The 25,000-nt window shown below is 39.4% G+C and overlaps 2 protein-coding genes across 4 annotated transcripts in view; both read right to left on the bottom strand.

The window, feature by feature from the left end:
* LOC137988652 (exonuclease 3'-5' domain-containing protein 2-like) overlaps positions 1-18,534 on the bottom strand; it is a 28,011-nt gene extending 9,477 nt beyond the window's left edge. For 2 of the 3 annotated variants that reach the window (XR_011120808.1, XM_068834630.1), the window contains exon 1: positions 17,820-18,534. Coding sequence is in view for 2 of the 3 variants with exons in the window: in XM_068834630.1 (XP_068690731.1) it covers positions 17,820-18,466 (647 nt within the window). In the remaining variant the exon portion in view is untranslated. Of the gene's footprint in view, positions 1-5,999; positions 8,755-17,819 lie in introns of those variants that run through there. The other variant, XM_068834631.1, reaches the window with a different exon arrangement.
* Positions 18,535-21,867: 3,333 nt separating this feature from the next.
* The window catches only part of LOC137988710 (uncharacterized), a 3,146-nt gene continuing 13 nt past the window's right edge, over positions 21,868-25,000 (bottom strand). The window contains exons 1-2 of the mRNA XM_068834682.1: positions 23,527-25,000; positions 21,868-23,041 (exon numbers count right to left, since the gene is read on the bottom strand). The exon at positions 23,527-25,000 is cut by the window's right edge and continues 13 nt beyond it. Of these exons, the coding sequence (XP_068690783.1) occupies positions 21,868-23,041; positions 23,527-25,000 (2,648 nt within the window). The remainder of the gene's footprint in view (positions 23,042-23,526) is intronic.

Genomic DNA, 25,000 nt, shown 5'->3' with positions numbered 1-25,000 from the left:
GCCAGCGAATTACATAAACATAAACATATGATAATTGAAGAGCTCTGCTTTTAGGCTTGCCTTAATATGTATATATAGATGGTTTTCACCTGACGTCACAGCAGCCATGTTGGTGCACAGAAGAAAAGAGAAAAAGTCTGTTGGGAATTTGACTCTATTATAATGCAAAACATGAGCCATAATTTGCTATTGTTTTGTGCACCAACATGGCCGACTTATCACGTGATTGAAAACCATCTATATTAGTAATAATTTCTGCTAATTAATAAAACGGGAACTATATATTTAAAAAAAGTCAGATTGACGACCCTACTCGCGTGGCTTCAAAAGCAGGTGGTGACAGATGCTTGTTGCTGCTCGGACAGAAACACTCCTCCAGACGTTTTTCTTGCTTTTAGTCCTCGTTCCTTGAAAAGGTATGTTCAAAACTAAATATGTTCTCAAAAGGCAAGAATTAAGTATGACAATTGTTACTAAGAAAGCACTTGTAACTTTTCACTTGGACAGGTTTGCAATTAATGTCGGTCTCAGCGCACTTTTTTTTTTGTCTTACCTCAAAACGCCTAAAGGTTTTATCAAGAAATTAACCGAGTGAGTGCTAATTCTTGACCAAAATGTCTCGAAATTGATGCTTTTCTTCTGCAACCATAATTAAAATGTTGGGAAATTGAACTGTATTTTTTTCTAGCCCTACAAACCTCCGTGACAGTTTGAGAATGACATTAAGAGACTTGAGACTTTCTAATATTTTCCCAGCTACAGAAAAGGCATTTTTTTTACATGGCTTGATACCATTATTTACAAACTTAACACAGAGTAATCGGTAGGATTTATTGAAATTAGGTAAGAGAAAGAGGGAAGGGTTTGAACTCGGAATTCGCCTAAAGAGTTTTATAGATGGATGAGACGAAAGAAAAATATCGTGGACTAAAGAGGAATAATTATTACGTGTCTACTTTTTTATTATTCTTGTTTAAACATGAGCCCATTATTCCAATAACTATTATTATTTACCTCTAGAAAAAGCAACTTATTGCCGCTTATTTTCCTCCTCCATAACTGTTTGTTTCAAACTACCATCGGAGCATATCTAGGACAAGTGCTCCACAGTAGTTTAAAGCTACGGGGACGCATTGCAATGCTTGCGCCTGTATGCTTAGATTAATGTCCGATGAGGAATCGATATTTCACAAGCAGGTTTTGATAATAAAAGCTTTGTTCGTAAAACAGCTGGAAAGCTAAGGTAAGGTAACATTGGTGAGACTATTCCAGTCGCTAATTTCCTTTATTTGTATATCCCGCACGACAGTTGGAAACACATTTATTTTTTGGATTCGAATTTCATTCTTTTGGATCTATTTTTTCTGGAACTGTTTCTTTGATTTTTTGTTAACAAATATTATCAAATAATATTGTGAATATCAAAATTTAAACCCAAGTAACCGGTACGTCTTTTGAAAAGTGAATTCGTTAAAATATAAGATACAGTAAGAACCAAAAACAAGTTAAAGATATTTCATAATGCATCGAAATATGACCCTTGATAAAGACTCATGGAAAGTTCGTTTTTCGTAAAAGCATTCCACCTTGAACTTTGAAACTAGTTCATCTCTAAATTAAGAACATGACCGTAAATAATATATACTCAAATAAATAAATTTTCCGAATGGTCTTGATCGCACAAGTGTTACTATTATTTTAAAAAATACGACCACAAATTTGAGTTTTAAGGAACATGTTTCGATGTTTCAAACATCATTATCAGTCATATTGAGTGTAACAATAACATTTTTACAAGATGATCCGTATATATATATAACTACCAATACAATGAACAAATTTCAAGTTCCTAAAGAAACCGTGGTGCTGTGTTAGTGGGAGAGTGAAACAGGAAAATATGGTTTTATCAAACGTCTTGATAAAGGTCGAACTACCACCAAGTACGATTTGGAAAGCTGACGTTTAGAGCGTTAGTCGAGGAGGAGAAATGGAAAAAAAAAATATCCACGTAGCACCCCCACCACACAAAAGGTTTGACTGCAGATAATGATAGACTGATATCCATAAATCATCATCTTAAGGCTTGTCTTACTGATGATTTGTGAGGTCAGTGATCTACTACGTCACAGTTTTTAGAGAGGGATGGGAGGGACCCTGACTGGCTATCCTAACCTTATATTAAATTGTAAGAGACTATAAACAGTTCAGTTCAGTTCAGTTTATTTTGCCATTTTAAAATAATATATATTTATACATATATATATAAATATAAATATACAAATTATGAAATTTGAAATATAATGGCGAGGAAGCTCATAAAGAAACCACTGGACTTATGAGCTATGAGCTCCCTCAAAATGAAACAGAACTGGAACTCATATTTGAAGCATATTTATATATAAAAAGCAGCGACAGACAAAAGACAGAGACAATGTAAAGCGAAGCAAGTAGCAGCTCAAAGTTAACCTAATTTTGCAAGAAGAAATTGAAGAATATGATACCGATAGACTTCGAAATGTTTCTAGAAACATTTAAAATATGCGGTTTCCAAGAAAGATTCTCGTCGAGAATCACACGCAAAAGCACTACCTCTTTAGTCTGTGCGATACCATGATTGTTTAAAACAACAGATATATCAAGTATTCGCCTTTTCTGCCTAGGTTTGAAGATCATAAAATTACATTTTTTTTAAAATTGATGGAGATCTTGTTGACTTTGCACCATTCAGATAAAGATAGTAACTCAGAATTAAGAGCAAATGTCCACAAAAATCAAATATAGTCTGGTAAGACTTGAAAATTTAAATTCGCCCTACTTTTGCATATAAGTAGGCCTCAGTAAAAGTAACAACGCCATGCGTTTTTATTCCTTAAATATTTCGGTATTTCCGAGAAAAGCAACATTTTCGATTTCACGTCCTGGCATCAAGTTATCGAGTCCCAACCGGGCTGAAAATCGATCATTTTCATTCGATTCGCGTGTCGCATTTATTGAATGCAGAAAAGTTGTAATACAACCAACCTTTTGGTTAACTCTTCCTTGTCCAAAACAGCACAATTACAGGAAAATAGGATTAATCTAATTATTTGGCGGTTAACAAAAGTAGAGTGCCCTCAGAGGTAGAGTTCGACGGTGGGCGAAAAGAATTGACATTTTGACCATGTGCCATATCTCGGAATTCCAAAAGATTTTAGATTCTAACTATACAAGGATAGGTCTTCCAATATATGTAAAGTTTAGTTTGGGCAAATGAATAAGCACTCGTGAAAAAATTATTCAAATCGTACAGAAAAATCAAAATCACGCCAGTAGTCGAATGCGTGACCAAACATTACCACCGTATTTATAATTAATGAAATCCCTTCATTTCGAAATATCTGCATTACTAAAGCACACTGCAACATAAATATGTTTACTTTAGCTCGGATATGATATCTTGACTGTCAAAGAACGTTTCTCTCCAGTCATTTCTTCAATGGCGTTCTGCTAAGTTTGTAAGACGAGAACCTCCGTAACGGGCATCTGTTTGGTAGATTTAACCACAAAAAGCGATTTTGCGAAGTCCCTATGCAACCTGTACCTTGGTGGTTCATTGTATTGCTCGATAGAATCACTCAACCTGCTTTGAAGCAGAAACAGCCAGGGACCACGAATAAGCCACATGTGTGATCGCTCCGTCTTTCTAATTTGCATATTGAGCAGCATGGGGCAAAATTCTTTGCACTGGGTAGGGGTGGCGATTTTTGTAAGCTGAGCGTCTGCCAATAACATGCAGCAAAAAACGCATTGAAATCTCAGTACTGTGGTTCTACGGAAAACGAAATTTAGAATTACTTTTTTTTTTTTGTACATTTTATGCTATTGACCATGCGACAAAAATGTTGGTTTTTTGAGATTTAATTTTGTTTACTTTTCCTAGACGACACTAACTTAAGAGCGCCTCTCAGCAATTTTCACCTAAGACCGTGCAAGATAAAAAAATCGAAAATTGCCAAACTTTGTCACAATAAAGTACTACCAAAACCATTTTTAGAAAAATATGTTTTAGTTTGTTTCGATAATTATTTTACCTAGACGGCGACTTTTTCGGTATGGGGCCTTGTGAGCGAGTGAAAACCACTCCAAAATGTTGCTCGTTTGAATCGCTATTTTTGAAATAACCAATGAGTAACTTGACATTCAAAACAACATGGCACAACTAGAGTAATTCCTTCACCCTTTAGCGCTGTTAACGGTACAATATACCAAATCTGGAATTTTTGACCAAATTTTAAACCTTAACCTTTTTTACATTGATTACAGAGTGCCAAATTTGTACGAAATTCGATTGTCAAAAAAGCATCCTGGTACATGGCTTTCTCAAACGGGACGATATTCATCGGAATAAGCAATGTTTCTGCTGCAATTAAATTCAATAAAAGTTTTGGGTAAATGAAACGGAGGATTTTTGAGGCCAATTTCAACATGCTGTTTGTCAACAAAAGTCGACCTTTGACCACCAAAGCGGAGGCGAGGTATATTGAAATCACACACGCTAATCTCGACTTATTCACTGAACAATTCGAGTCTTTAGGTCTACTGGAACTACTGTAGGTAAAATGGAACGTGTCATTTCAAAATTTAACTGTTTTGGTTCAAGAGTGACATATCCGGTAATTAAAATAACTGACCTAAAAATTTGCATACTAGGAAGATTCATTCCATTCCATATTTTTACGCAAACAAGTTTCCTTAATTCACTTTCTGAACATACCCGCAAAACAAACAAAGAAAGGTATCCCCCTTTATATAAGTATACGCTGGTTGGATTTTCCTCGAAGCCCTCAAACGACCATCGAACCAGTCGAACGCTTTGTGACCTTCGCGAGTTGCGCCCTGATTGTGTCGTCAGAGCTGATCACGCAAGAGATTAGGACAAAGCACACAGACCAATGGCTCGTGCGGTTATTCTGAGTTTGTTGGGGGAATTTGTGGCCCAAGTTCTGATAATCCAGCAAACGTTCAATGCGTAACAATAGCAAAATGTGATAAGGACACCAAGGCACACTTGAGAAGTTATAGAGTGTTGGATTCTTCTGTGGATACAGAGGCTAGGCTTTTGTTCGCACGTGCAGGTCAGCTTTAACTGAAATCACTTAAATTAAGATATTGAGCAGAAAATCACTTTGCGAAATCTGTAGATACTACCTATTACAGACTTAATGTCAAAAGCAGAATACCCGCCCACAAGAAATGGACCCTAAAAACACTGCTGCCGCAGTATCGCAGTCGTGTTGTTGGATACACCTCGTTCTTTAGTCCACTCAGCTCAATTTAAACTTAAGTCGACTAAGGCACTGCGGCAGCAGCCATTCTACTCAATTCACTCTATCCGACGTGAACCGCACGAAACCCACTTTCGTTCACTTCGGCACTGCGGCTAGCGGTAACGCATCTTTCAGGCATTTTTTCGCATCAACTCTCAAATCCTGTTTGACCACGTGTTCCTGAATCAACGTCATTACTCGAGAGAAGACTTCAGCAAGTGGTATGCCAAAATGGCGGGCAATTTGCATGCTACTTAAAAAGTCGTAGAAAATTCGGCTCTCGTTTGAATGGAAAATCCTTTCGCTAAATTTTATTTTTCAATATGGACTTTCAAAAGGGAATTTTTTTTTTACGTTATGGGCACTTAAGGACGTTCGCGCCAATTGTTTCTGAGCATCCTTAATGCGCACGCAAATGCACACGCCACGTCATACACGAGCGCGCGCGCTAAGTAATAAAATGAGAAATGATAGGGCAAAAGGCCATTGCTATAGCTTTGCCTGGATTTAACGGTCTTGGACGTTCGGTGACCCCTATTTTTCTTTCCAGAAAAGGATTTTATTTACAATTATCTCCACGTTGTCCAAAAATGAACAAAAAATCAATGTGGGAAGTTAAAAAAATTCGAGATTTCTGCTCACGGGACATCAAATCCTGCCATCTTGCGGCTGCAAGGCGCGTGAAACTGTGGTGGCTAAATGCGAACTTGATCTTTAAGGAACCTCACCAGTTGACTAAATTCACTTTATAAGTTCACTTAAACAATATTTGGCAGAGAAGATTTCACTTCAAAGATTTAATTGCAATATATTTGGGTTTACAGACACTGGCCTTATTCGCTAACGAAGCCCGATTTTGTCACATTTTGGGTGTTTTTCCGGGAATGTTCTCTCCAAAACGAAGTCGGTGACCCCCCATTTTTTTTACATTTCTGACATAACTAACTCATCATATTACAGTGGTAAAAGTTTCAGAAAAAAATCAATGTTGAAAAATTTTCGCGCGAACGTCCTTAAACTGCAATGTTATGATACCATATGAAACACCAATAAATGCTTAACCAGATGCACTCATTAATGTGACGTAATAGGTTACCATGGAAACAAATGAGCCACCAAAATACACGCTATATATTATCTTTAAACGCGTATTTCACAAAAAACGAACTCCGTGAATCCCATTTTTTAATGCTGGAGAGTAATTGGCACGCTAAGACAAAACTCATTGCAAAGTTTAAGAAAATAGGCCATTTCCGAGATCATGCCTGTTTCCTCTTCAAACCTGTTCTATGTGCAAAGTTAACCTCGTACCCAGATCTCACTCTGTCACTGGAAATGTGAGATCTGGTAAAGTTCGACAGTACACCATTTTTCATCGGCTACTAAAAAAAGGTTGCGGCATTGCAATCTACGCTCCGATTGGCTTATTTCGCGGGGCACTTAGTGAAGTTTGGTTTTCGCAAGCTCATGTGCTGTTTTGAATAAATGCCAGTTGTGCGGGGGAAAGTTCTTTTTTTTCCGACGCCGGAAAAGCTTTACAGTTGAGGAAAATCATTTAAAAAAATTGCAACGTTTGTGTAAATGATACCGACGAAAGCCCCACGTACCCTGCCACTCGAATAAAGTTCTGCGTAGCTTCTTGCTAAGAGGTACTTCAAGTTTAAGTATGTAATTTATTCAAAACAGTATTTATCGTTCTTAAAGCATGACTCGCGAATTAAGTAGTGATCAATTGTGAATTTTACGATTAGATTAACTACATTTTTCACGAGATCGTGTTAAGAAAATAGCGCTCGTTGCAGTGATTATGTCTAAGCACTCTTTAACATTTTCGCTTTCAATTTACGGTTTGGTCAACTACACTTTTCACGAGATTGTGTGAAGAGAATAGCACTCGTTTACTGATTAATTAGCCTAAGCGTTCGTTTCAGTTATTCTGCAGTTGCTCCGACAATTAAACAATCTCGACCGTTCAAAAACAATCGCCTGTAGCCCTTCTTTCTGTTTCGGCTTAAGTTTAAGGTTTCCTTGTCCTCTACCCAAAATAATCTCTTCAAGAATACTCTCGAAATCCATGTTTATTCCGCAAATTAACCCAAAATCACAACAGAGAGTACAAACATGCGCAGTGATAGAAAAGCCCGTATTTCGGGCCTCGCTAGCACTGAGCATGCTTGAAATCGAACTTTACCAGATCTCCCTTCGGTATGACCGTGGGAGATCTGGGTACGAGATTAGTGCGAAGTTCTTGTTATGAAAATTAGTTTTCATTCATCTGTAAAGTAGAACTGATTACCATCACAAAAACTTCGCACTTAGACTCGCTTTGAAGAGGAGGCAGACATTAAAGCTGAAATGGCCTATTATCTGCAGCAGATTCATAGCCACCTTCACAATTGGAAATTTTAAGGTGGTTCTGAATCCTCTCCAGATTTTTTTTAAACTTTGCAGAGTTCATCTTAGCCTGCTAATCGCTTTTAAGCAATAAAAAATGGGGTCACCTTAATTCGTTTTTGAGATACTAAGTGCTTTAACATAAAATATAGGGCGTTTTTAGATGTTCTTTTGTTGCCATGGTAATTTATTACGTCACAGTAACATGTGCATCTTGTTAAGCAATTATCGGCCGGTGTTTCATGTGGTACCATAACATTGCCGTTAACTGAAACATTGTTCAAGAGTTTGTCTGTCTAATGAGACATTCCCTCAAAAATGGTTGAAACTGATTTGAGCCACCTTAACACACACGCGCTAGTTTCTGGATAGTGTATACATCAGTGTTTTTGATACATACAACGGAATTAGCATGGTTCTGGTCAATAGAATTCTCTAAAACCTCGCAGACCACCACACCATGTATGTCTTGTTGGTTGGAAAATTAGCCAGGATTTATTGTTCATTAAAGCTCACCCTTATGGGTTTCTGATATTATACATTATAATAAAGTTTCTATATAACGCGCGCTCTCATTGGTTTAAACAGCGTGCTTTATGAGAGTACAAAGCACGGAACAAACGAAAGCTCACGCCATCATCCGCAGAAATGGCAGATGAATTTCCGAATTTTTCCTTGGCTATTGAAGCTGTCAGTTAAAGGCTTGCTCAGATATTCTGTCAAGTGCTTTGGATGGAAGACCTCAGCCGTTGCCCGGTCCAGCAGTTCTTTCAAGCTCAGAAAGTCCTCACGCTGGAGTTCTTCATTTAAAAAATTCCCAACAGGTTTTCAGATTCCAGCCACAAGCAATGAACAGTTTGTTTTCCAATTGTCATGTCGGAAACGCGCATGGTATTCATGGTTAATCCGCGCTCCCCTTTCACTGCCATGTGTGATGCCCATTCATGTGGGCAGGCGCGATTTTTCTTATTACATCTCCATCGGATTCCAAATCGATCACGATGCCGTAGGCAAATCGTCGTACCCAAAATGATATCGTATATCTCAAAAACACCTTTGAAAGCAATTAATAAGAAAACAATAACCGTTAGGTTTAGGCAGTGATACAATCCGGCTGCGCTGATCAATGTACTCGCTTCAGGGACAACTGGAAAAGTGAGTGCTCACAGTCTCGTACAACGATACATGATTCAGATGATTACATACTCTTACATATCTTGCTTACTCGATTTTCGCAATTGGAGCGATTGCTGAATACCCGTCCACAAAGGAGCGTTTACGTTTGCGACGCTAGCCGCAGTGCCGAAGTGCCGATAGAGTGAATTGAGTAGGTGCCGCAGTGCCATAGTAGACTGGCTAGTGCCGCGGTCCTTGCCTCATACACGACTGCGGCACTGCGGCAGCAGTGTTTTTAGGGTCCATTTCTTGTGGGCGGGTATTCTGCTTTTGACATTAAGTCTGTAATAGGTAGTATCTGCAGATTTCGCAAAGTGATTTTCTGCTCAATATCTTAATTTAAGTGATTTCAGTTAAAGCTGACCTGCACGTGCGAGCAAAAGCCTAGCCTCTGTATCCACAGAAGAATCCAACACTTTATAACTTCTCAAGTGTGCCTTGGTGTCCTTATCACATTTTGCTATTGTTACGCATTGAACGTTTGCTGGATTATCAGAACTTGGGCCACAAATTCCCCCAACAAACTCAGAATAACCGCACGAAGCCATTGGTCTGTGTGCTTTGTCCTAACCTCTTGCGTGACAGCTCTGACGACACAATCACGGCACAACTCGCGAAGGTCACAAAGCGTTCGACTGGTTCGATGGTCGTTTGAGGGCTTCGAGGAAAATCCAACCAGCGTATACTTATATAAAGGGGGATACTTTTGTTTGTTTGTTTTGCAGGTATGTTCAGAAAGTGAATTAAGGAAACTTGTTTGCGTAAAAATATGGAATGGAATGAATCTTCCTAGTATGCAAATTTTTAGGTCAGTTATTTTAATTACCGGATATGTCACTCTTGAACCAAAACAGTTAAATTTTGAAATGACACGTTCCATTTTACCTACAGTAGTTCCAGTAGGCCTAAAGCCTCGAATTGTTCAGTGAATAAGTCGAGATTAGCGTGTGTGATTTCAATATACCTCGCCTCCGCTTTGGTGGTCAAAGGTCGACTTTTGTTGACAAACAGCATGTTGAAATTGGCCTCAAAAATCCTCCGTTTCATTTACCCAAAAATTTTATTGAATTTAATTGCAGCAGAAACATTGCTTATTCCGATGAATATGGTCCCGTTTGAGAAAGCCATGTACCAGGATGCTTTTTTGACAGTCGAATTTCGTACAAATTTGGCACTCTGTAATCAATGTAAAAAAGGTTAAGTTTTAAAATTTGGTCAAAAATTCCAGATTTGGTATATTGTACCGTTAACAGCGCTAAAGGGTGAAGGAATTACTCTAGTTGTGCCATGTTGTTTTGAATTTCAAGTTACTCATTGGTTATTTCAAAAATAGCGATTCAAACGAGCAACATTTTGGAGTGGTTTTCACTCGCTCACAAGGCCCCATACCGAAAAAGTCGCCGTCCAGGTAAAATAATTATCGAAACAAACTAAAACATATTTTTCTAAAAATGGTTTTGGTAGTACTTTATTGTGACAAAGTTTGGCAATTTTCGATTTTTTTATCTTGCACGGTCTTAGGTGAAAATTGCTGAGAGGCGCTCTTAATTAACAAATACATAAAGTAAAAGAGTCCTTTTTCCCAAGAGAAATTTGAGCAAAGCCGCTGTTAAAATCATGGCAGTTTCGTGTTCTTTTAAAGTAACAGTTGGTAGTCGTTGTTCTCACGATCGACACGACCACAGCAAATAATGCATCAGTCAATTCCAGCCGAGTGAGTTGCCAAAATTGGGAACAAATTTCTTTATAGCCATCAGTGTGTTACCTATTAGCCAGCACCAAGTTTCAATGTTCTCTGCTGCAAAGTGACGGAGATACATGACATGTACATGTAGCTCTATTTCTATTTTGATTTTGCACCTTTAACAAACACGAGTAAAATGAAGCGTAATGCTCCTAAACATGTTCGCCAAAATCGTAAACAAGTTGTTATGTGTTTACAACTTTCAGAATATCTAAATAAAAAGTGTTATACATTCCATGATCAATTTTCCGATCGATAAAAGCTGCACAACAAAGTTTCTTTGTTCTCCTATCAAAATTAAAATCCATTTAAATCACTTTCATCAACATCACTTTCACCAAAGGACCACGAGAAGCAAATTGGCTATTCCGTGCAAGCTGTGTTGGACGTCTTCGAACAACTGAGACATGTTAAAAAAACTTGATGTGCTCATTGCTCCAGAGAAAATCAAGATTCTTCGAAGATATGGACTTAGTGTTTAGTTAGATGTGTTTTAAGTTAGTAACAATTGAAAGCGAACACTAAAACGCCAATTTAGTGTACAACCGTGAGATCTCTTGCATATTCATGAGGTGTCAAAACACTTGTACCCGTGTATAGGCTGCAACCCTAATTTTGGCCCCATTTTTCCGGGGAAAAAGTGCAGCCTATCCGCGGGTAAATACGGTACTTGATGTTACATTGGGTTGAGTGAATGATGTCATCAGTCCTCTCATTTGCAAATTTTACATTTTTTTTAAAGTTAAATATCTCCGGAACTGAATGCAGATATTTCCAAGCCGTAAATGGAATTCTATGTGACTCTGAAACCTAAAAATTCAAGGAATAAAAATTTGGCCATAGTTCTAAGCATTTTAAGTACACTAATGAGTGCAGGATAGAAACATCAAACATTACGCTGGAAGTATTCACACATATTGCCAGTGCTGTATGATCTTCATTGACTGCCAGTTAATTGATGCAAGTCATTCTAAAATCATTATTTTACCTTTAACTTTTTTAGTTCTAAAGTAATACATGGGCTATCTCCACCTTAGATATCTTTACAACAAGTGAAACTCTCAGAGCATTCTAAAGAAAAAAAATAATGCTTCCCACACTCAGGGCAAGGCCTTTTCAATTGACCTTCTGAGCGCTAGCTTTCACGTGTAGTGTCACGTGACTTTTGATGTAAACAAACCTAGAAAGTTCGGACATTCGAGAAGATCGGACATACAACACACAGTGAGATGGTGTGGCGAGCGGATATGAAATGTTAGTTTCTTTTTGCGTTGGACTTGGAAATGATGCAACAGAAACACTAGTCACTTCGATGGTTAGTATTTGGTGTAGGACACGATAGTTTTACACTCGTATTTCGACAGGATTGACCCGGGTGAGTCTGGTTGTTCCATCTTCGATCACTGGGCCGACGGAAACGAAATGCATTCCTCGCCTTATGTTATTTACGAATTTACCATTGTGTATGAAAATTGTCATATATATTTTCACTTTAAGGTCGGTAATAAAACCGAATAAAAGTGACTTATTAGCTGCATCAGAGACAGTAGTCATTTCCACCGTTTATTGCGAGTTGCAGAATGCTCTCGACTAAAAGGCGTGCTTCCCTTACACGTAAAAACGATTCCCGATTCCCAAAATCATAGGTAAGAAACTTGAATGGTGATCTGATCAAGGTTTTTTGCATTTTTTGCCGAAGTTATAGCAATCGAGAGGCGGAAAACGGAACACGCGGATAATGGCATGACTCATCGCAGTGACTCGTTTGTGTGTTCAAAGGACAGTAAATACACTACTAGTTGTATAGTAGTCTACACTTTGTTGTTGAGCTATAATTATAAATCGTGCATACCATTGACCATGGGATCAATGCAGCGTTGAGCCAATGCAAACTGAAAAAGCTTCTTCATTGAAGTTGAGGAAAACTGAAGAGGTTTTATTTTTATTACATGGAACAGTATTGTGACCTTCTGTTAATTGGAATGATACATATCTACAGTACTGTTAGGGAGATTTCCCTTAAAAGAAATTATCTACTGATTTTTGGGGAACCATTCTAAAAGCATTGTCAAATTACCAGTCGTAATTCATGAACAGTTTAAAGTCATTGTATTAGGGGATGCATCTGTAGCTTCCCACAATTTTTACAGTACTCAATGTTGCCATGAAAGCATGAAATATTCATTTCAAGTACTATTTTGAACTTCTATTATTATTATTATTATTATTATTATTATTATTATTATTATTATTATTATTATTATTATTATTATTATATAAAAGAGGAGAAAGGGAAGGACTCTTCTCTAGTTTGGCACACACATTAGACATGAAGCTAGGGTCATCGGTCACCTCAACAGAGAAGATTCCTTGTTTCCACACAACAAATTGACAACGTTTTAGCCCACTTACAAACATTTCAAGCTGAACTTAAAGTAGTACTTTGAAGTTGCATTTAATGTAAAACCATGACCATTTGTGTTGCCACAAACCGATCTCTGTTTTTCCAGTAACACTTATAATTTGTATTCTACAGCAGTGTTTGGACAACCTTTAGAACACTGGCATTTCAGAATATTATTGCTCCAAGGAATGGCTTTGACTTCGTAATCAAAAAGCCTTTTGAGATCAAATCCAGTTTGTGGTGGGTATGGCTCACAACCCGCTTGCATGCATTGGGAGCACTGACTTCATGAAATAGTCCCATTCTCTGTCATTTTAGGGTTCCATTCTTTGTTTACAATTATGTAGGGATGTTTGTGCTTATGCTTTTCTCTATTTTCGAATGCCTCATGAGACATTTTGTTTGCCCCCCAAATTTTGCATAAACTATAATTGTTTTCAAATGCCCTTGGGGACATTACATATTCCCAAGAGCATTTGAAAATAGTAGTTTATGCAAAATTTTGGGGGGCAAACAAAGTGTGTTACGGCACATTTGAAAATAGAGAATGGGTTGTACCAACTTTGTGACATTTTCAGCACTATCAATTTTTTTTGAAAAGACTCTCTTGCTCTTTGAAAGGGTTATGACCCCCAGTCCTCACATTGCCATTGCTTTGTCGTGGTCCTCTCAACGTACTGTAGTTAATTTCTTTATCACTGAAAGACAACAACTCCCAAAACGTCTTCCGTCAAAATGTTTGCATCAGTCTTAGAAGCTCTTGTGGTTTATTCTTAATGCATTAACACCACTCACAAGCTTGCTTTCATTTGATTTAGCGGTTTCATCAACTTGACCTGTCTGCAAGTTCTGTAGTGAAATGAAGTTTTTCTAATAAAGGCAAGATAACAGGACTACTAGTAGGTAATTGGCACATTTTTGTGGTAAAAATTTTCAGATATCTCTGTTTTTCCTTCCTCGGTCAACAAATCCTTTTCATGAAGGGCTTCACTTTAGCTACACTCTCATATACATGGACACACTCCACTTTGCAAAAAATAAACGTGTTAAACCGTCAGTAAATAAGCGACAATCATCGAAGAACTTGTAAGCGGCGAGTCCCTGCTTGTCGTATTCAGTACATTCACAGGCCTTCTGATATTACGCGATGGTGCGATTTCGCACAATCGACCTCAAATCGCATCCGATCGCACAATTCACGAAAAATCGCATAATTCACAAAAGGACGCACAAAATTCATAAAATGAAACATAAATCAAGACGTTTCTTAGAAATTCCTGCATAAATACGCCATATTTAAGATGATTTATCTTGGAAAAAGGCTAAAAAACCTTTGTCACCTTCGATTTCGTAAACATTCGAAGTTCAAGGCGTATTTTTCATGTCGGGGACCTGGTACGAGTCTCCTTCTATTGGTGCAACACAAACACTCCATTATATACACACCACTGAAATGACACAGTTGCCTTCTCTTATAGAAGAGATTTGTGAAAAATAAGCGAAGTTGTAAGTTTTTCGGCAAAATGTAGTTTCTTTCGTTGAAAACTGATAAAAACTTACTCATGGATAAGTTTGTTGTGAAAACGCTCGCTTTTTCTTCGACGAAGAAGGAAGTTCCCACATTCCGCCCGATCTGACAGCTCACAATCCAGCAAGAAAGTACCTCACAGGTACGCTCCAACAGGCTAGTACTTAAACACGGAATGACGGAATGCCGGAAAGTCAGTAGGCCGAAATACTTAAACATGGAACGCCGGAATACTTAAACACGGAACGCCAGAATACTTAAACACGGAACGCCGGAATACTTAAACACGGAACGCCGGAATACTTAAACCCGGAACCCGCTCCAACGTGGACAATGGACTGATGTTTTTCTCGTTGTGCAATATTAGGGCCTTTTATACGAGAGAAAATAAGCCGCGGCTTACTCTGGCTTATTTTCTCTCGTATAAATGGGGGTATGGCCCTATTGTGATTGACCATCTTCGGAAGTTCGTGGTTGACTAGCACCTTGATCATTCATTTGGCATGTTAGCTGTGTTCTTTCAACTTTTATTTATCCCAACTAATGTCGATCGAGATACATAATTACTGTTCCTTTGTGTTCAAAATGTCTTTAGGGCAGCAAAAAAGTGTTTTTCTTAACCTGAAACTGTATAAAACAAGCTTAAAATTGCTGAGAAAAAAATCGCATAATTTACATTATTTATCGCATAATTGGCCTTTCTAATCGCACAATCTGCCCTGAAAAAATCGCATAATTTGCATTTTTTAATCGCACCCTATCAGAAGGCCTGCATTCAGTAGGGTGATACGTTAAATGGTTAAACTGAAATATCGTGCAAGCCGAATGGCGCCGAGGAGATGAAATTGTTCATGATCTTGATTGCATGGAAAATGGATTGGGGCAGAAGTGCAGTTCTTGAGCTTTTGATTGGGATAAATAAATTGTCTGCATCGTCGGTTTTGTCTTTCTACTGATAGCATCCATTGCCGGATTAGCTAGCATTAGTTGCGCTAGAGGCAATTACCTTGATTAAAGTAAAGCGTCATTGCTTCAACTGCAGCGGCGATTTCTATTAGCGAAGACTTCTAAACGCACTCACTGAAACTCCACGCTCCTGCAAATATTTTTTAAGTTCTGCGATATTCATTGTGTGGAAGTCCTTCTTTAATAGGCATCTGCTTAGACATGCTGACCCTGGAACTGTAGCAAACAGGACTGCTTGCTGTTGTTAGATGGACTGATTCAGCATTTTCGAGTTAAGGCTCAATGACAGAGGAGGCTCGATTTACACACACGCAAATCACATTTATTCGGTTTTATTACTGACCTCGAAGTGCACAAATATATAACAATTTAAAGACATGAAGGTATTCGTAATAACCAAATCTAAGGAATACATTTCGTTTCCGTCCGCCTAGGGATCGAAGATGTTGAAAACCTGACTCACCCCCGTAAATCCTGTCGAAGACGGAAGTAAGAGTGTAAAACTACTGTGTCCCACATCAAATGCTAATCATCGAAGTGACTTGTGTCCTTGTTGCATCATTTCCATGTCCAACGCAAAAAGAAACTAACATTTCACATCTGCTCGCCACGCCATCTCACTATGTGTTATATGTCCGATCTTCTCGAATGTCCGAACTTTCGAGGTTTGTTTACATCAAAAGTCACGTGACACTACACGTGAAAGCTAGCGCTCAGAAGGTCAATTGTAGTGGCTTCTGTATTGTGGAATAATCTCTCAGCTTGAACACTTACATGAAATTCAGTCGTTAGCAGAACTCAAAAGGAATTGAGAAGACTCACCTTTTTCAGGAAGCCTTAAGAACCCTTATTGGTTGGTATTTTACTATTCAGGGCTTCTGATAGGATGCGAAAAAAAATTAAAGATTATGCGGAAATTTTTGGCCATATTATGCGTAAACATGCAATGATTATGCGGAAATTACACCGGATTATGCGGAAATTTAAACATTTATAGAACTAATAATTAGGCCCGTCCAATGTATTTACATGCTTATGGTAAATCAGGACTCGAAATTGCGACCAATACACTCGCTTTTTCCCTTTGCAATTAAGATATCTGGCCGAGTCGCCAATTTGCGACCAGCATTCACCGTTAAAATAAAGGGGTTGGTAATCGGCATTTTGCCGAAACTTTTGCTAAAAGAAATAAAGCGATAAAAAAACATTTTGTTTCTTGTCATGAATTTTGTTTCAATTTGGAGATATGAAGCAAACTTTTGATGTGGTTGAACCACGATCCATTCACTCTATCATTCACCATTTTCAGCGGTTTTTTACACAAACATATTGCGGACTCTTTGTTTTGTACAACTTCATCGCAATGACTGTCCCTACTTTACCAGAGTTACAAATGATGCAATTTTAATTTGCTACTATAACTTGCGGCTAAATTCTCATACCTTGTATCTTTTTTAAAAATTTCGAGCCTAGGGTATGTTATGAAAACGGTTTAACTAAAGTCCAGGCTCATTCCCGAAAAATGAGTGGAAACTGCTTACGAACTTTCATCTTGCGAACAAAATGGCATGTGTTTTTAATGTTCAGGAAACTAAGCATTTCAAAATAGTCAATCTCTTTGGCTTTTGTGTTTGTGAGGGTGGTAAGCAGCTGCTTTATCACTAATATCAGGCATTTCTTCAGTTTTATGCGGAAACTATCGTAATTATGCGGAGGATGCGGATTTTAGGGAATTATGCGGATCCGCATCGCCGCATCCTGTCAGATGCCATGACTATTGTATTGTATTTCTTAGTTAGACTACATTTATTCTTAGTCAAGTTTGGATTTTACTGGAAGACCGCAATCCTAACCCTAACCCTAACCCTAACCTTACTGTAATTAGATAAAGTATGTTATGTCATGTTTCGTTGATAAGGACATGTAAATAGCCCTATACATGTGTCAAATTAAATTAAAATGAAACTTCCCCTCAGTAGCTGAATTAATCATTAATGGCTCAAGGGTCTGTCATTAGGATATGAGATCCCAATGTTTTGACCACTCTATTATGAAGAGGTCCAGTAACAACTTCACAAACTGAATACTAGCGTTTTGGCTAAAAGGGATGACTCAAAAGTACCTTCTTGAGCCCACAGTGCACCACCAAAGAGCGCATGTTGTCACTTGCAGCAACTGCTGACCGGAAGAAGGTCCTCTCAGTTCATCCCTTTTAACTGCCACCAAATGTCAGACACTTACAGACCAACTATTGGTGATTCAAATCACTGGGAGAAAAAAAAATTCTACAGTAGGACTTACCTCTTCTGGTCATCTGTTCCTATTTGACACCTTTGAACTACATGTCTGAGGTCCACACATCCCCACACATTGATACCAAACATTGCTGACAGTCTTTTCACATCATCCTGGATACCAACGCCAAACTTAAGAATAGTCTTGTCCTGCAGAATTTCTTCCAAAATTTGAGGCATTTGACCCTCCATTTTACATAGACGAACAAGAAAACAGTCACATATGGGAGTTGCAATCTGTAACAATGCAACAGGGGAATTCACTTGGCCTTTAGTATTTACCCACTCGCAGTCAATTCCAAGGTAATTCATCCTGAAAGGATATTGTGAACGATAATACTGCAGAAGCGTGTCACAGGAAGATGCATCGTCCAGAACAAAAACTCTTGCATTCTTTGGTTCCTTGGAACGCTCCGTTTCTTGAGACAAGCATATACTTGACCTTTTCCGGATATGCTCATCAGGCCAAAAGAAAAGCATTTGGAAAAACCACTGCAGAAATGCGACAAAGCAGATAACTAACGAATAAAAGCTGTTTTCGTGTCCTTTGTTTAGTTTGATCGGTGATGTGTTTTCGTGGTCGTTAAGGCATTTGTGGACAACGTTGACTTTCTTTGAAACATTTCCAGTCGTGCTCTCGCCCATCTCTTTCATTTCTAAGATTAAAACCGAGATGGCAAAGATAGTGTCGCTTCTTGTTGGCAAAATAAGTTCACCTCAGATGTCCGCCATATTGTGGAATAAACTCGTTCCCAGTCTTTAATTCTTTGATATTGCAGAGGACATTGCAGAGGGAAAATTTAATATAAGTGGACATGAATCCGGGAACGGGGATCAGGGTTTATTACAGTAAACTAAGGAGTTTCAGTGAGAAAGTGAGTGCTGGCGTGGAAACTGGGAGCAGCGACTGGTATTTTTATTTAAACAGCTGCAAATTTTTGAAGAAAGAGGATACCGGAAATGTACGTGAAAGTGTTTAAAAAGCGAAGAAAGGTGTGCATATCTTTAGTATGTGTCGTAGGCGTTACTATTTTATAAGCAAATGCATAATTTCAAAACAATGGCATGTCACTTCATTCTTTGAATTTAAACTTCTGTTCTCAAATTTCTGGCCCCTTTTCAGAAAAAGAATATCCTTTTGAGAAATGCTGAGCGTAGTTGTGCAAAGGTCAATTTAAATTTATTGACATGCTTGAGAATAGACTTACCGATATAACTACCGAGTGGGTGGGGGGAGTGGAGGAGTTTTGGCAGGAAAAATAGGAACCCCTCCACTCCCCCCACCCACTCGGTAGTTATATCGCTCTCCCCAGCTCGCGCTCGCTTTCAAAAACAAAGATGGCGAATCCCGACGATCTAACGGAAAAATAGGGGACTGTGAACAGCCTAGAATAGACTGGGAACAGTCTCTTATTTTTCAATGACACAGTTGAGCGCGCGATTGCATGACACGCCCCGTTTTCACCACTAATTTGCATAAAATAATAATTTCACTCGTCGTGCGTGGCTCTGAGGAAATAAGGACGACTGCTCGTGGTCTAGCTCGGGAATTGATTTTCTCTTCACTCAACGGTTGAAGAAGTTCAAGAACAATTTGACTCGGTGGTCAAAGACTGAACATATACGGTTGAATGATGATCAATGACGACCCACTGGAAAAGTACTCGACTCGAAGGCTGTGACTGTAAGAATCCCTTCCACGACGTGTACGTGACGTTATTCCGGGTATCAATACCCCGGATAATAGACATGACCCACCACAATCGACTGAGCATGCTTCCGATCTTACATTCAAATTTTGATTTTTTTGGCTAATGTCAAGAATAGTATGCTGCCTCGCTAACGCTCGCCAGCAAATAGGCCATTTGCATGATGGCGTCATTTACTACCAAGAGCAGCCTGCTTTGAGTTGCTTCTATATTGTCAGGCAAATTGAAACCATTGGTTTTTTTTTTTTGGGTTTCCAGGAGAGAAGAAGCATTTTGACAAAGCATTCTGGACTCGGTAGTAAAATGATGCCATCATGCAAGTGGCATATTGCAATCACCTGTAGGGAATTTACTGAATACTGATTGGCTGACACACTTCTGACAACTGTCGTAAATCCGGCTTGCGGTTATATAACTAGGACGTCACGTTTTGGTGTTACGTAATTACCGGGTTGCCATATATGGCAATCCAGGCAGAACATGATTAGCATTTCTCCGCTTTTAATTTTTCTTTTCCGCGTCGGCAAAAGGAAAAGTTGTCACTCTCCTGCTAAGTATTGTCTTTGTGCCTAGAGTCTTCTGTGCGTATCTTTGGTAGGTTTCAGGAGGTAGATTTTATCCGGTGGATACAGTACAAGCAATGGCAGCGAACCCGATGTAACGCGAAGGATTGATTTTTTTATTGGATCTTTAACAGAATATACCCTTATGAAGCTCAAGAAGAAAACTCAAATCGTTAAAGAGCACAATCGCTGAAAAATGAATGTGTGGAATCTTAAAAGCGACGATTAATGGATTTCGGCAACAATTTGCATCTTTTGCCGTCGGATATCAAAGTGAGCTGTATTTCTTATACTTTACTAATTGTGTTATGTTCAACACTGAAACCAAATGGCAAATACTCTCGTAACTTTTTCTGGTTGGATATGGGTTAACAAACTCAGAGAAGGAATCGGACACCTTGAGTGGATAGTCGGATCCCTGTTGTCTGGCTATTTATAATTTTGTTTATTCGTATTCAACTATGCACAGTCTTCAAGTAAAAAAACAAGTGGTTTTTTGACTAATTCACAATTAGATTATGAGCTCGAGATTTCTATGAGTTGATAGTTGATGAGGCCGAAGGAATTCTTACTAAAATTTACTCCAAATAACGGTTTCCAATTATTTCTTGACGTATTATTAGACTTTGCGCCTGAAAAAGATCAACAATAAAAGGGGTGCTAAACACACCCGCCTGGTATGTTAGCTACGCCATACTGATGAGGCCCAAAAGGCCGAAACAGCTGTCCATGGCTGCTAATTGACCGGGTGAAATGGTTGTGCGCATGCGTGATGTGTTGGCCACACCGGGTTGGTGTTGGCATGTGTCACCTTGCTTTCATTGTTGTTGAAAAAGGTCGCTCGGATTGAATTGCCATTTTAAATCTAAGTTGTGCGCGCGAGCGCATCAGATTTTTCAATAATTTCAACTTTTTTGAAAGTCAAGAAGCCGTAACTGTCCTTCGTTTAGACTTCTCAGAAATTTAATTACCCATTTGCATCCAAAACTTTGGAAAAACGAAAAAAAAACGTCGTTATTTCCAAGACGACCTCCAGCCACTGCATACTAATGGCTGATAGTGTTCAATGGCTCAGCCAATCAGATTACAGTATTTGCATTAGTATACTAGTAGAAGTTTGCTAATTCTTGTTAGTCAAGAAGTATTTGAAAGAAAGCTTGTCCAATTCTTGCTTCATTATTCAATGGTTCTTCACAAAAGGGTTTGGTCCTGAACTCCAGTGAGAAGTTTATTTAAGTCCGGTTTACACTACAGAAAATTTTCGGCACGGCTCGTCTGAAGTTGGCACGGGCGCCTAAAAAGAGCTCAACAAACTTTGTTTACACTACACCATTTTTACAGTATCAAAAATACCGTGCCAAAATTTTTGGGCCCGGGTAAGTTCTCTTGTAGACATGAGCAGTTCAATCATAATCAAGAACGTCTGCGTGATTTTGGCGGAGAATGAGAAGCCATCTTGAAATATACGCAAAAAACCGCTAGCCTATATGAATTAAGGCTCAAATTTGCCCCTTTAAAGTGTTTACACTACTTGTTCTATCCGAGCCGTGCCTATTTTTTCAGCACCCGTACCATTTTCACCCGTGCTCGGACTACCTCGCCGAAGGTCCCAGCACGGGTAAGAATTTTGGTTCAGCACGGATGAAATTTGGTACTGACAGATTGTTTACACTGCAAATTTTATCCGAGCCGAACCTTTTTTTTTTTGGGACTTGTGCCAATTTCACCCGAGCCGGCTGCACTCCCGCAATCGTTGCAGAACCTGGCCAAGTTCCACTAGATCTTATGAAAAGGAAGTGTGTGTGTCTACTTCAAGATCATCAATGTAGGCTCCTGCAAAATTAAACCCTTTTAAAACGACATCTGACATCATTCGTTGGAAAGTGGCCCCGGCAGTCTTCATACCAAAAGGCATGACCAGAAATTCATATAATCCTTTTGTGGTGATAAAAGCTGATTTTTCGATTGTTGATTTATCTAGAGGAATCTGCCAGTATCCCTTAGTGAGGTCAAGGGTGGTGATGTACGTTGCCAAGGCTATTTTCTCAATCATGCGGTCCGTAGATGGGACCGGATAGGCATCCATTTTAGTAATACTGTTAAGTTTTCTATAATCGACGCAAAGTCGTATGGTACCATCAGTTTTGGGGACGACAACGACCGGGAAGGCCCAGGGGCTGGCTGAGGGGCGAATGATACCCATTTTTAACATGTTTTCTATTTCGTTGTTTACGACTTCTTCAAGTTTCTGAGGTACCTTATAGGAAGAACAACGTATTGGTGTAGAGTAGGGCGTGTCAATCCGATGTGTCGCTACGCTAGTGACACTGGGGTTACCAAAAAAGACATCTGCGTATTTTCGTAAAAGGTCCTTCACCTGATCTTTCTGGTCCTTGGTTAAAGCATCCGAAATGATAACATCCTCCCAAGTTTCATTTCTGCAAAATGGGGATATGCATTTTTCATGTGGTAAAGAGGTTTCGAAAGATTCTGACATTATATAGGAAGCCGTCTCGTCCCTACTCTGCCATTTACTCAATAGATTAATGTGATAGACTCGCTGTTGTTTGTGGGACTTACCGGTGTCAATCTCATAGTGCAAACCATCATTGAAAACCTTCGTCACTTTAAATGGGTCCTGCCAATGCACTTCCAACTTACTCCCTGGAGTAGAAAGAAGAACCAATGCCTTGTCACCGACTTTTAAACTACGTGTGGAACTATGAACGTCATGCAATCGTTTCTGAGTACCTTGCACTCTCTTCATACGATCTTGTACCAGACGCTGCATCATTGCCAGTCTCCTACGAATTTCAAGAACATGACTCACAAGGTTCCTTTCAGATTTAATTTCCTTCCCAAGCCACGACTCCTTGATTACTGACAGGGGACCTCTTACTGTACGTCCAAAAAGCAACTCGAAAGGGGAGTACCCTGTGGATTCACATGGAACTTCCCTATATGCAAACAGCAAATAAGGTAGAAACTTATCCCAGCTTTGTACCCGTTCTTGCGCAAATTTCTTTAACATCGCCTTGAGCGTGCCATTAAACGCGACGGTTTTGGAACTAACACTCCTCAAGGGAATGGCCTCAGGATAACGAGTGGCATAGTCTACAATTGTAAGAATATATTTATAGCCAGTGGTGGACCGTGGCAATTCTCCTACAATGTCGATTGCAATCTTTCTGAAAGGTTCGGTCACGAAAGCTACGGGGCTCAAGGGGGCCCTATTTGACTTCAACTTCCTGGCCACTAACTGACATTGTGGGCAGGCGGCACAGTACTTACGAATGTCGAAGGCGAGACCAGGCCAATAAAAATGGGTCCCTATGCGACTTAACGTTTTTGAGGTGCCCATGTGTCCTGAAAGGGGTATAGTATGACCAATACGGAGAATTTCGTTTCTGTAAGATTAAGGGTTACAATCCGATCAACAAACCTGACTCCATTGTGTACGCTTTTGTTGAACCTGCGGTGCATGAGTAACCCTCCCTTAAGAAAGAAACCGTCCGTTTCCATGGGTTCCTTGTAAGTAGCTCCATTACGCGCTTTTAAGAAGGTCACATCTGAATTCTGGTCTTTTATTAACTGTTTTTTATTTCTATCGAGAATATTGAGGAGTAAATGATCCGCACGTGTATCCCCATCTGAGTCACTATCCGAGAGCTCAACCGAGTTCTCACACGCTTCCTCACCTACGTCTTTGTCCCTGAAGAGTATTCGCAAGTCGCCCTCATTAAGACCATTTTTTTTTAGACTCCCTTTCCGACAGATTTTTAAGTGCGAGTGCATTTTCGCGGTCAACCAAACTATCGGCTCTCTGCTGGGCCTCTTCAAGCGCCTTTTGTCGCCTCGATAGCACAAAGGCTTCAACACCTTTGGAGCCGTCCACCGAAACATTTTTCTCCCACTGTCTAAGAACATCGTCTGTAGTAAGTGTTTACTCAAAATTCCCACTAATTCTAGATGTTCACCCTGATCGCTTTCAAACTGAACCCAAGCTAAAGGGACTGTGAGGCGTTCTCCCGATGCAGTTAGGACTGTAACCTCGTCTCCTGTAAAGGAATCTTTGTCAATCATAAATCTTTCATGTACTAGGGTCCTCGTACAACCAGAGTCTACGACCATCTCTGCAGGTATCCCACTTATCTTGCCTCTAACGTTACAAGGTGGAAACTGCGGTCGTTTAGGTTCTAGGGGTGTCATACATAACAAGGAACCCTGGGGAGGCTTAATCCGGCCCCTGCTACAGTTGAAAGGCATGTGACCAAGCTGACCACACTTAAAACAAGTTATCTCAGGCTTTGGCTTTGCACTTCTACTGTATGGGGAAGGGTGGATCTTGGATTGTGTGAATGAGCTCTGAGTCTCTTTCTGTACTGGAACGACTGAGCTACTTTTTTGTTTAAAACCCTGACTACCGAATGGCGCGTACCTACCATCAACAAGGGGACCCTTACGCGATTGCACGTGTAAATTTGCCATATTACCAAGTTCTTCAGCATTCACAGGTTTGCGTTCCTTTAACCAGGCTCTACGTTCGGGACTTACCGCGTCCAAAAGCCTCTCAATCATGATCTGCTCTGAAATCTTCTCCGGGTCACCTGTAGCCCCCGCAACGTCCATCCAACGATTTAAATATCGTCTTGTATGATTAGCCCACTGCACAAAATCTTCGTCCGGTAGCTTCTCTGATGTTCGGAATCTATACCTGTAATGATCAGCAGTTAGTTGGTAGGCTTTGATAATCACTGACTCACAATAATCTTGGCACTTGGAGTCCGGAATCTCTAAGTAAACTGATTTCGCCTTCTCAGTGAGCTTGGGTACCAGGTTACCGATCCACTCAATTTCTGGTAGAGACTGTGCCTTTGCGGTCATCTCCAAAATTCTAAAATAGTCGTCTATATCCT

The sequence above is a fragment of the Montipora foliosa genome, unplaced genomic scaffold, assembly GCF_036669935.1.
Source record: "Montipora foliosa isolate CH-2021 unplaced genomic scaffold, ASM3666993v2 scaffold_425, whole genome shotgun sequence".
NCBI classification, from domain to species: domain Eukaryota; kingdom Metazoa; phylum Cnidaria; class Anthozoa; order Scleractinia; family Acroporidae; genus Montipora; species Montipora foliosa.
This window is presented reverse-complemented; position numbering and strand designations above follow the sequence as displayed.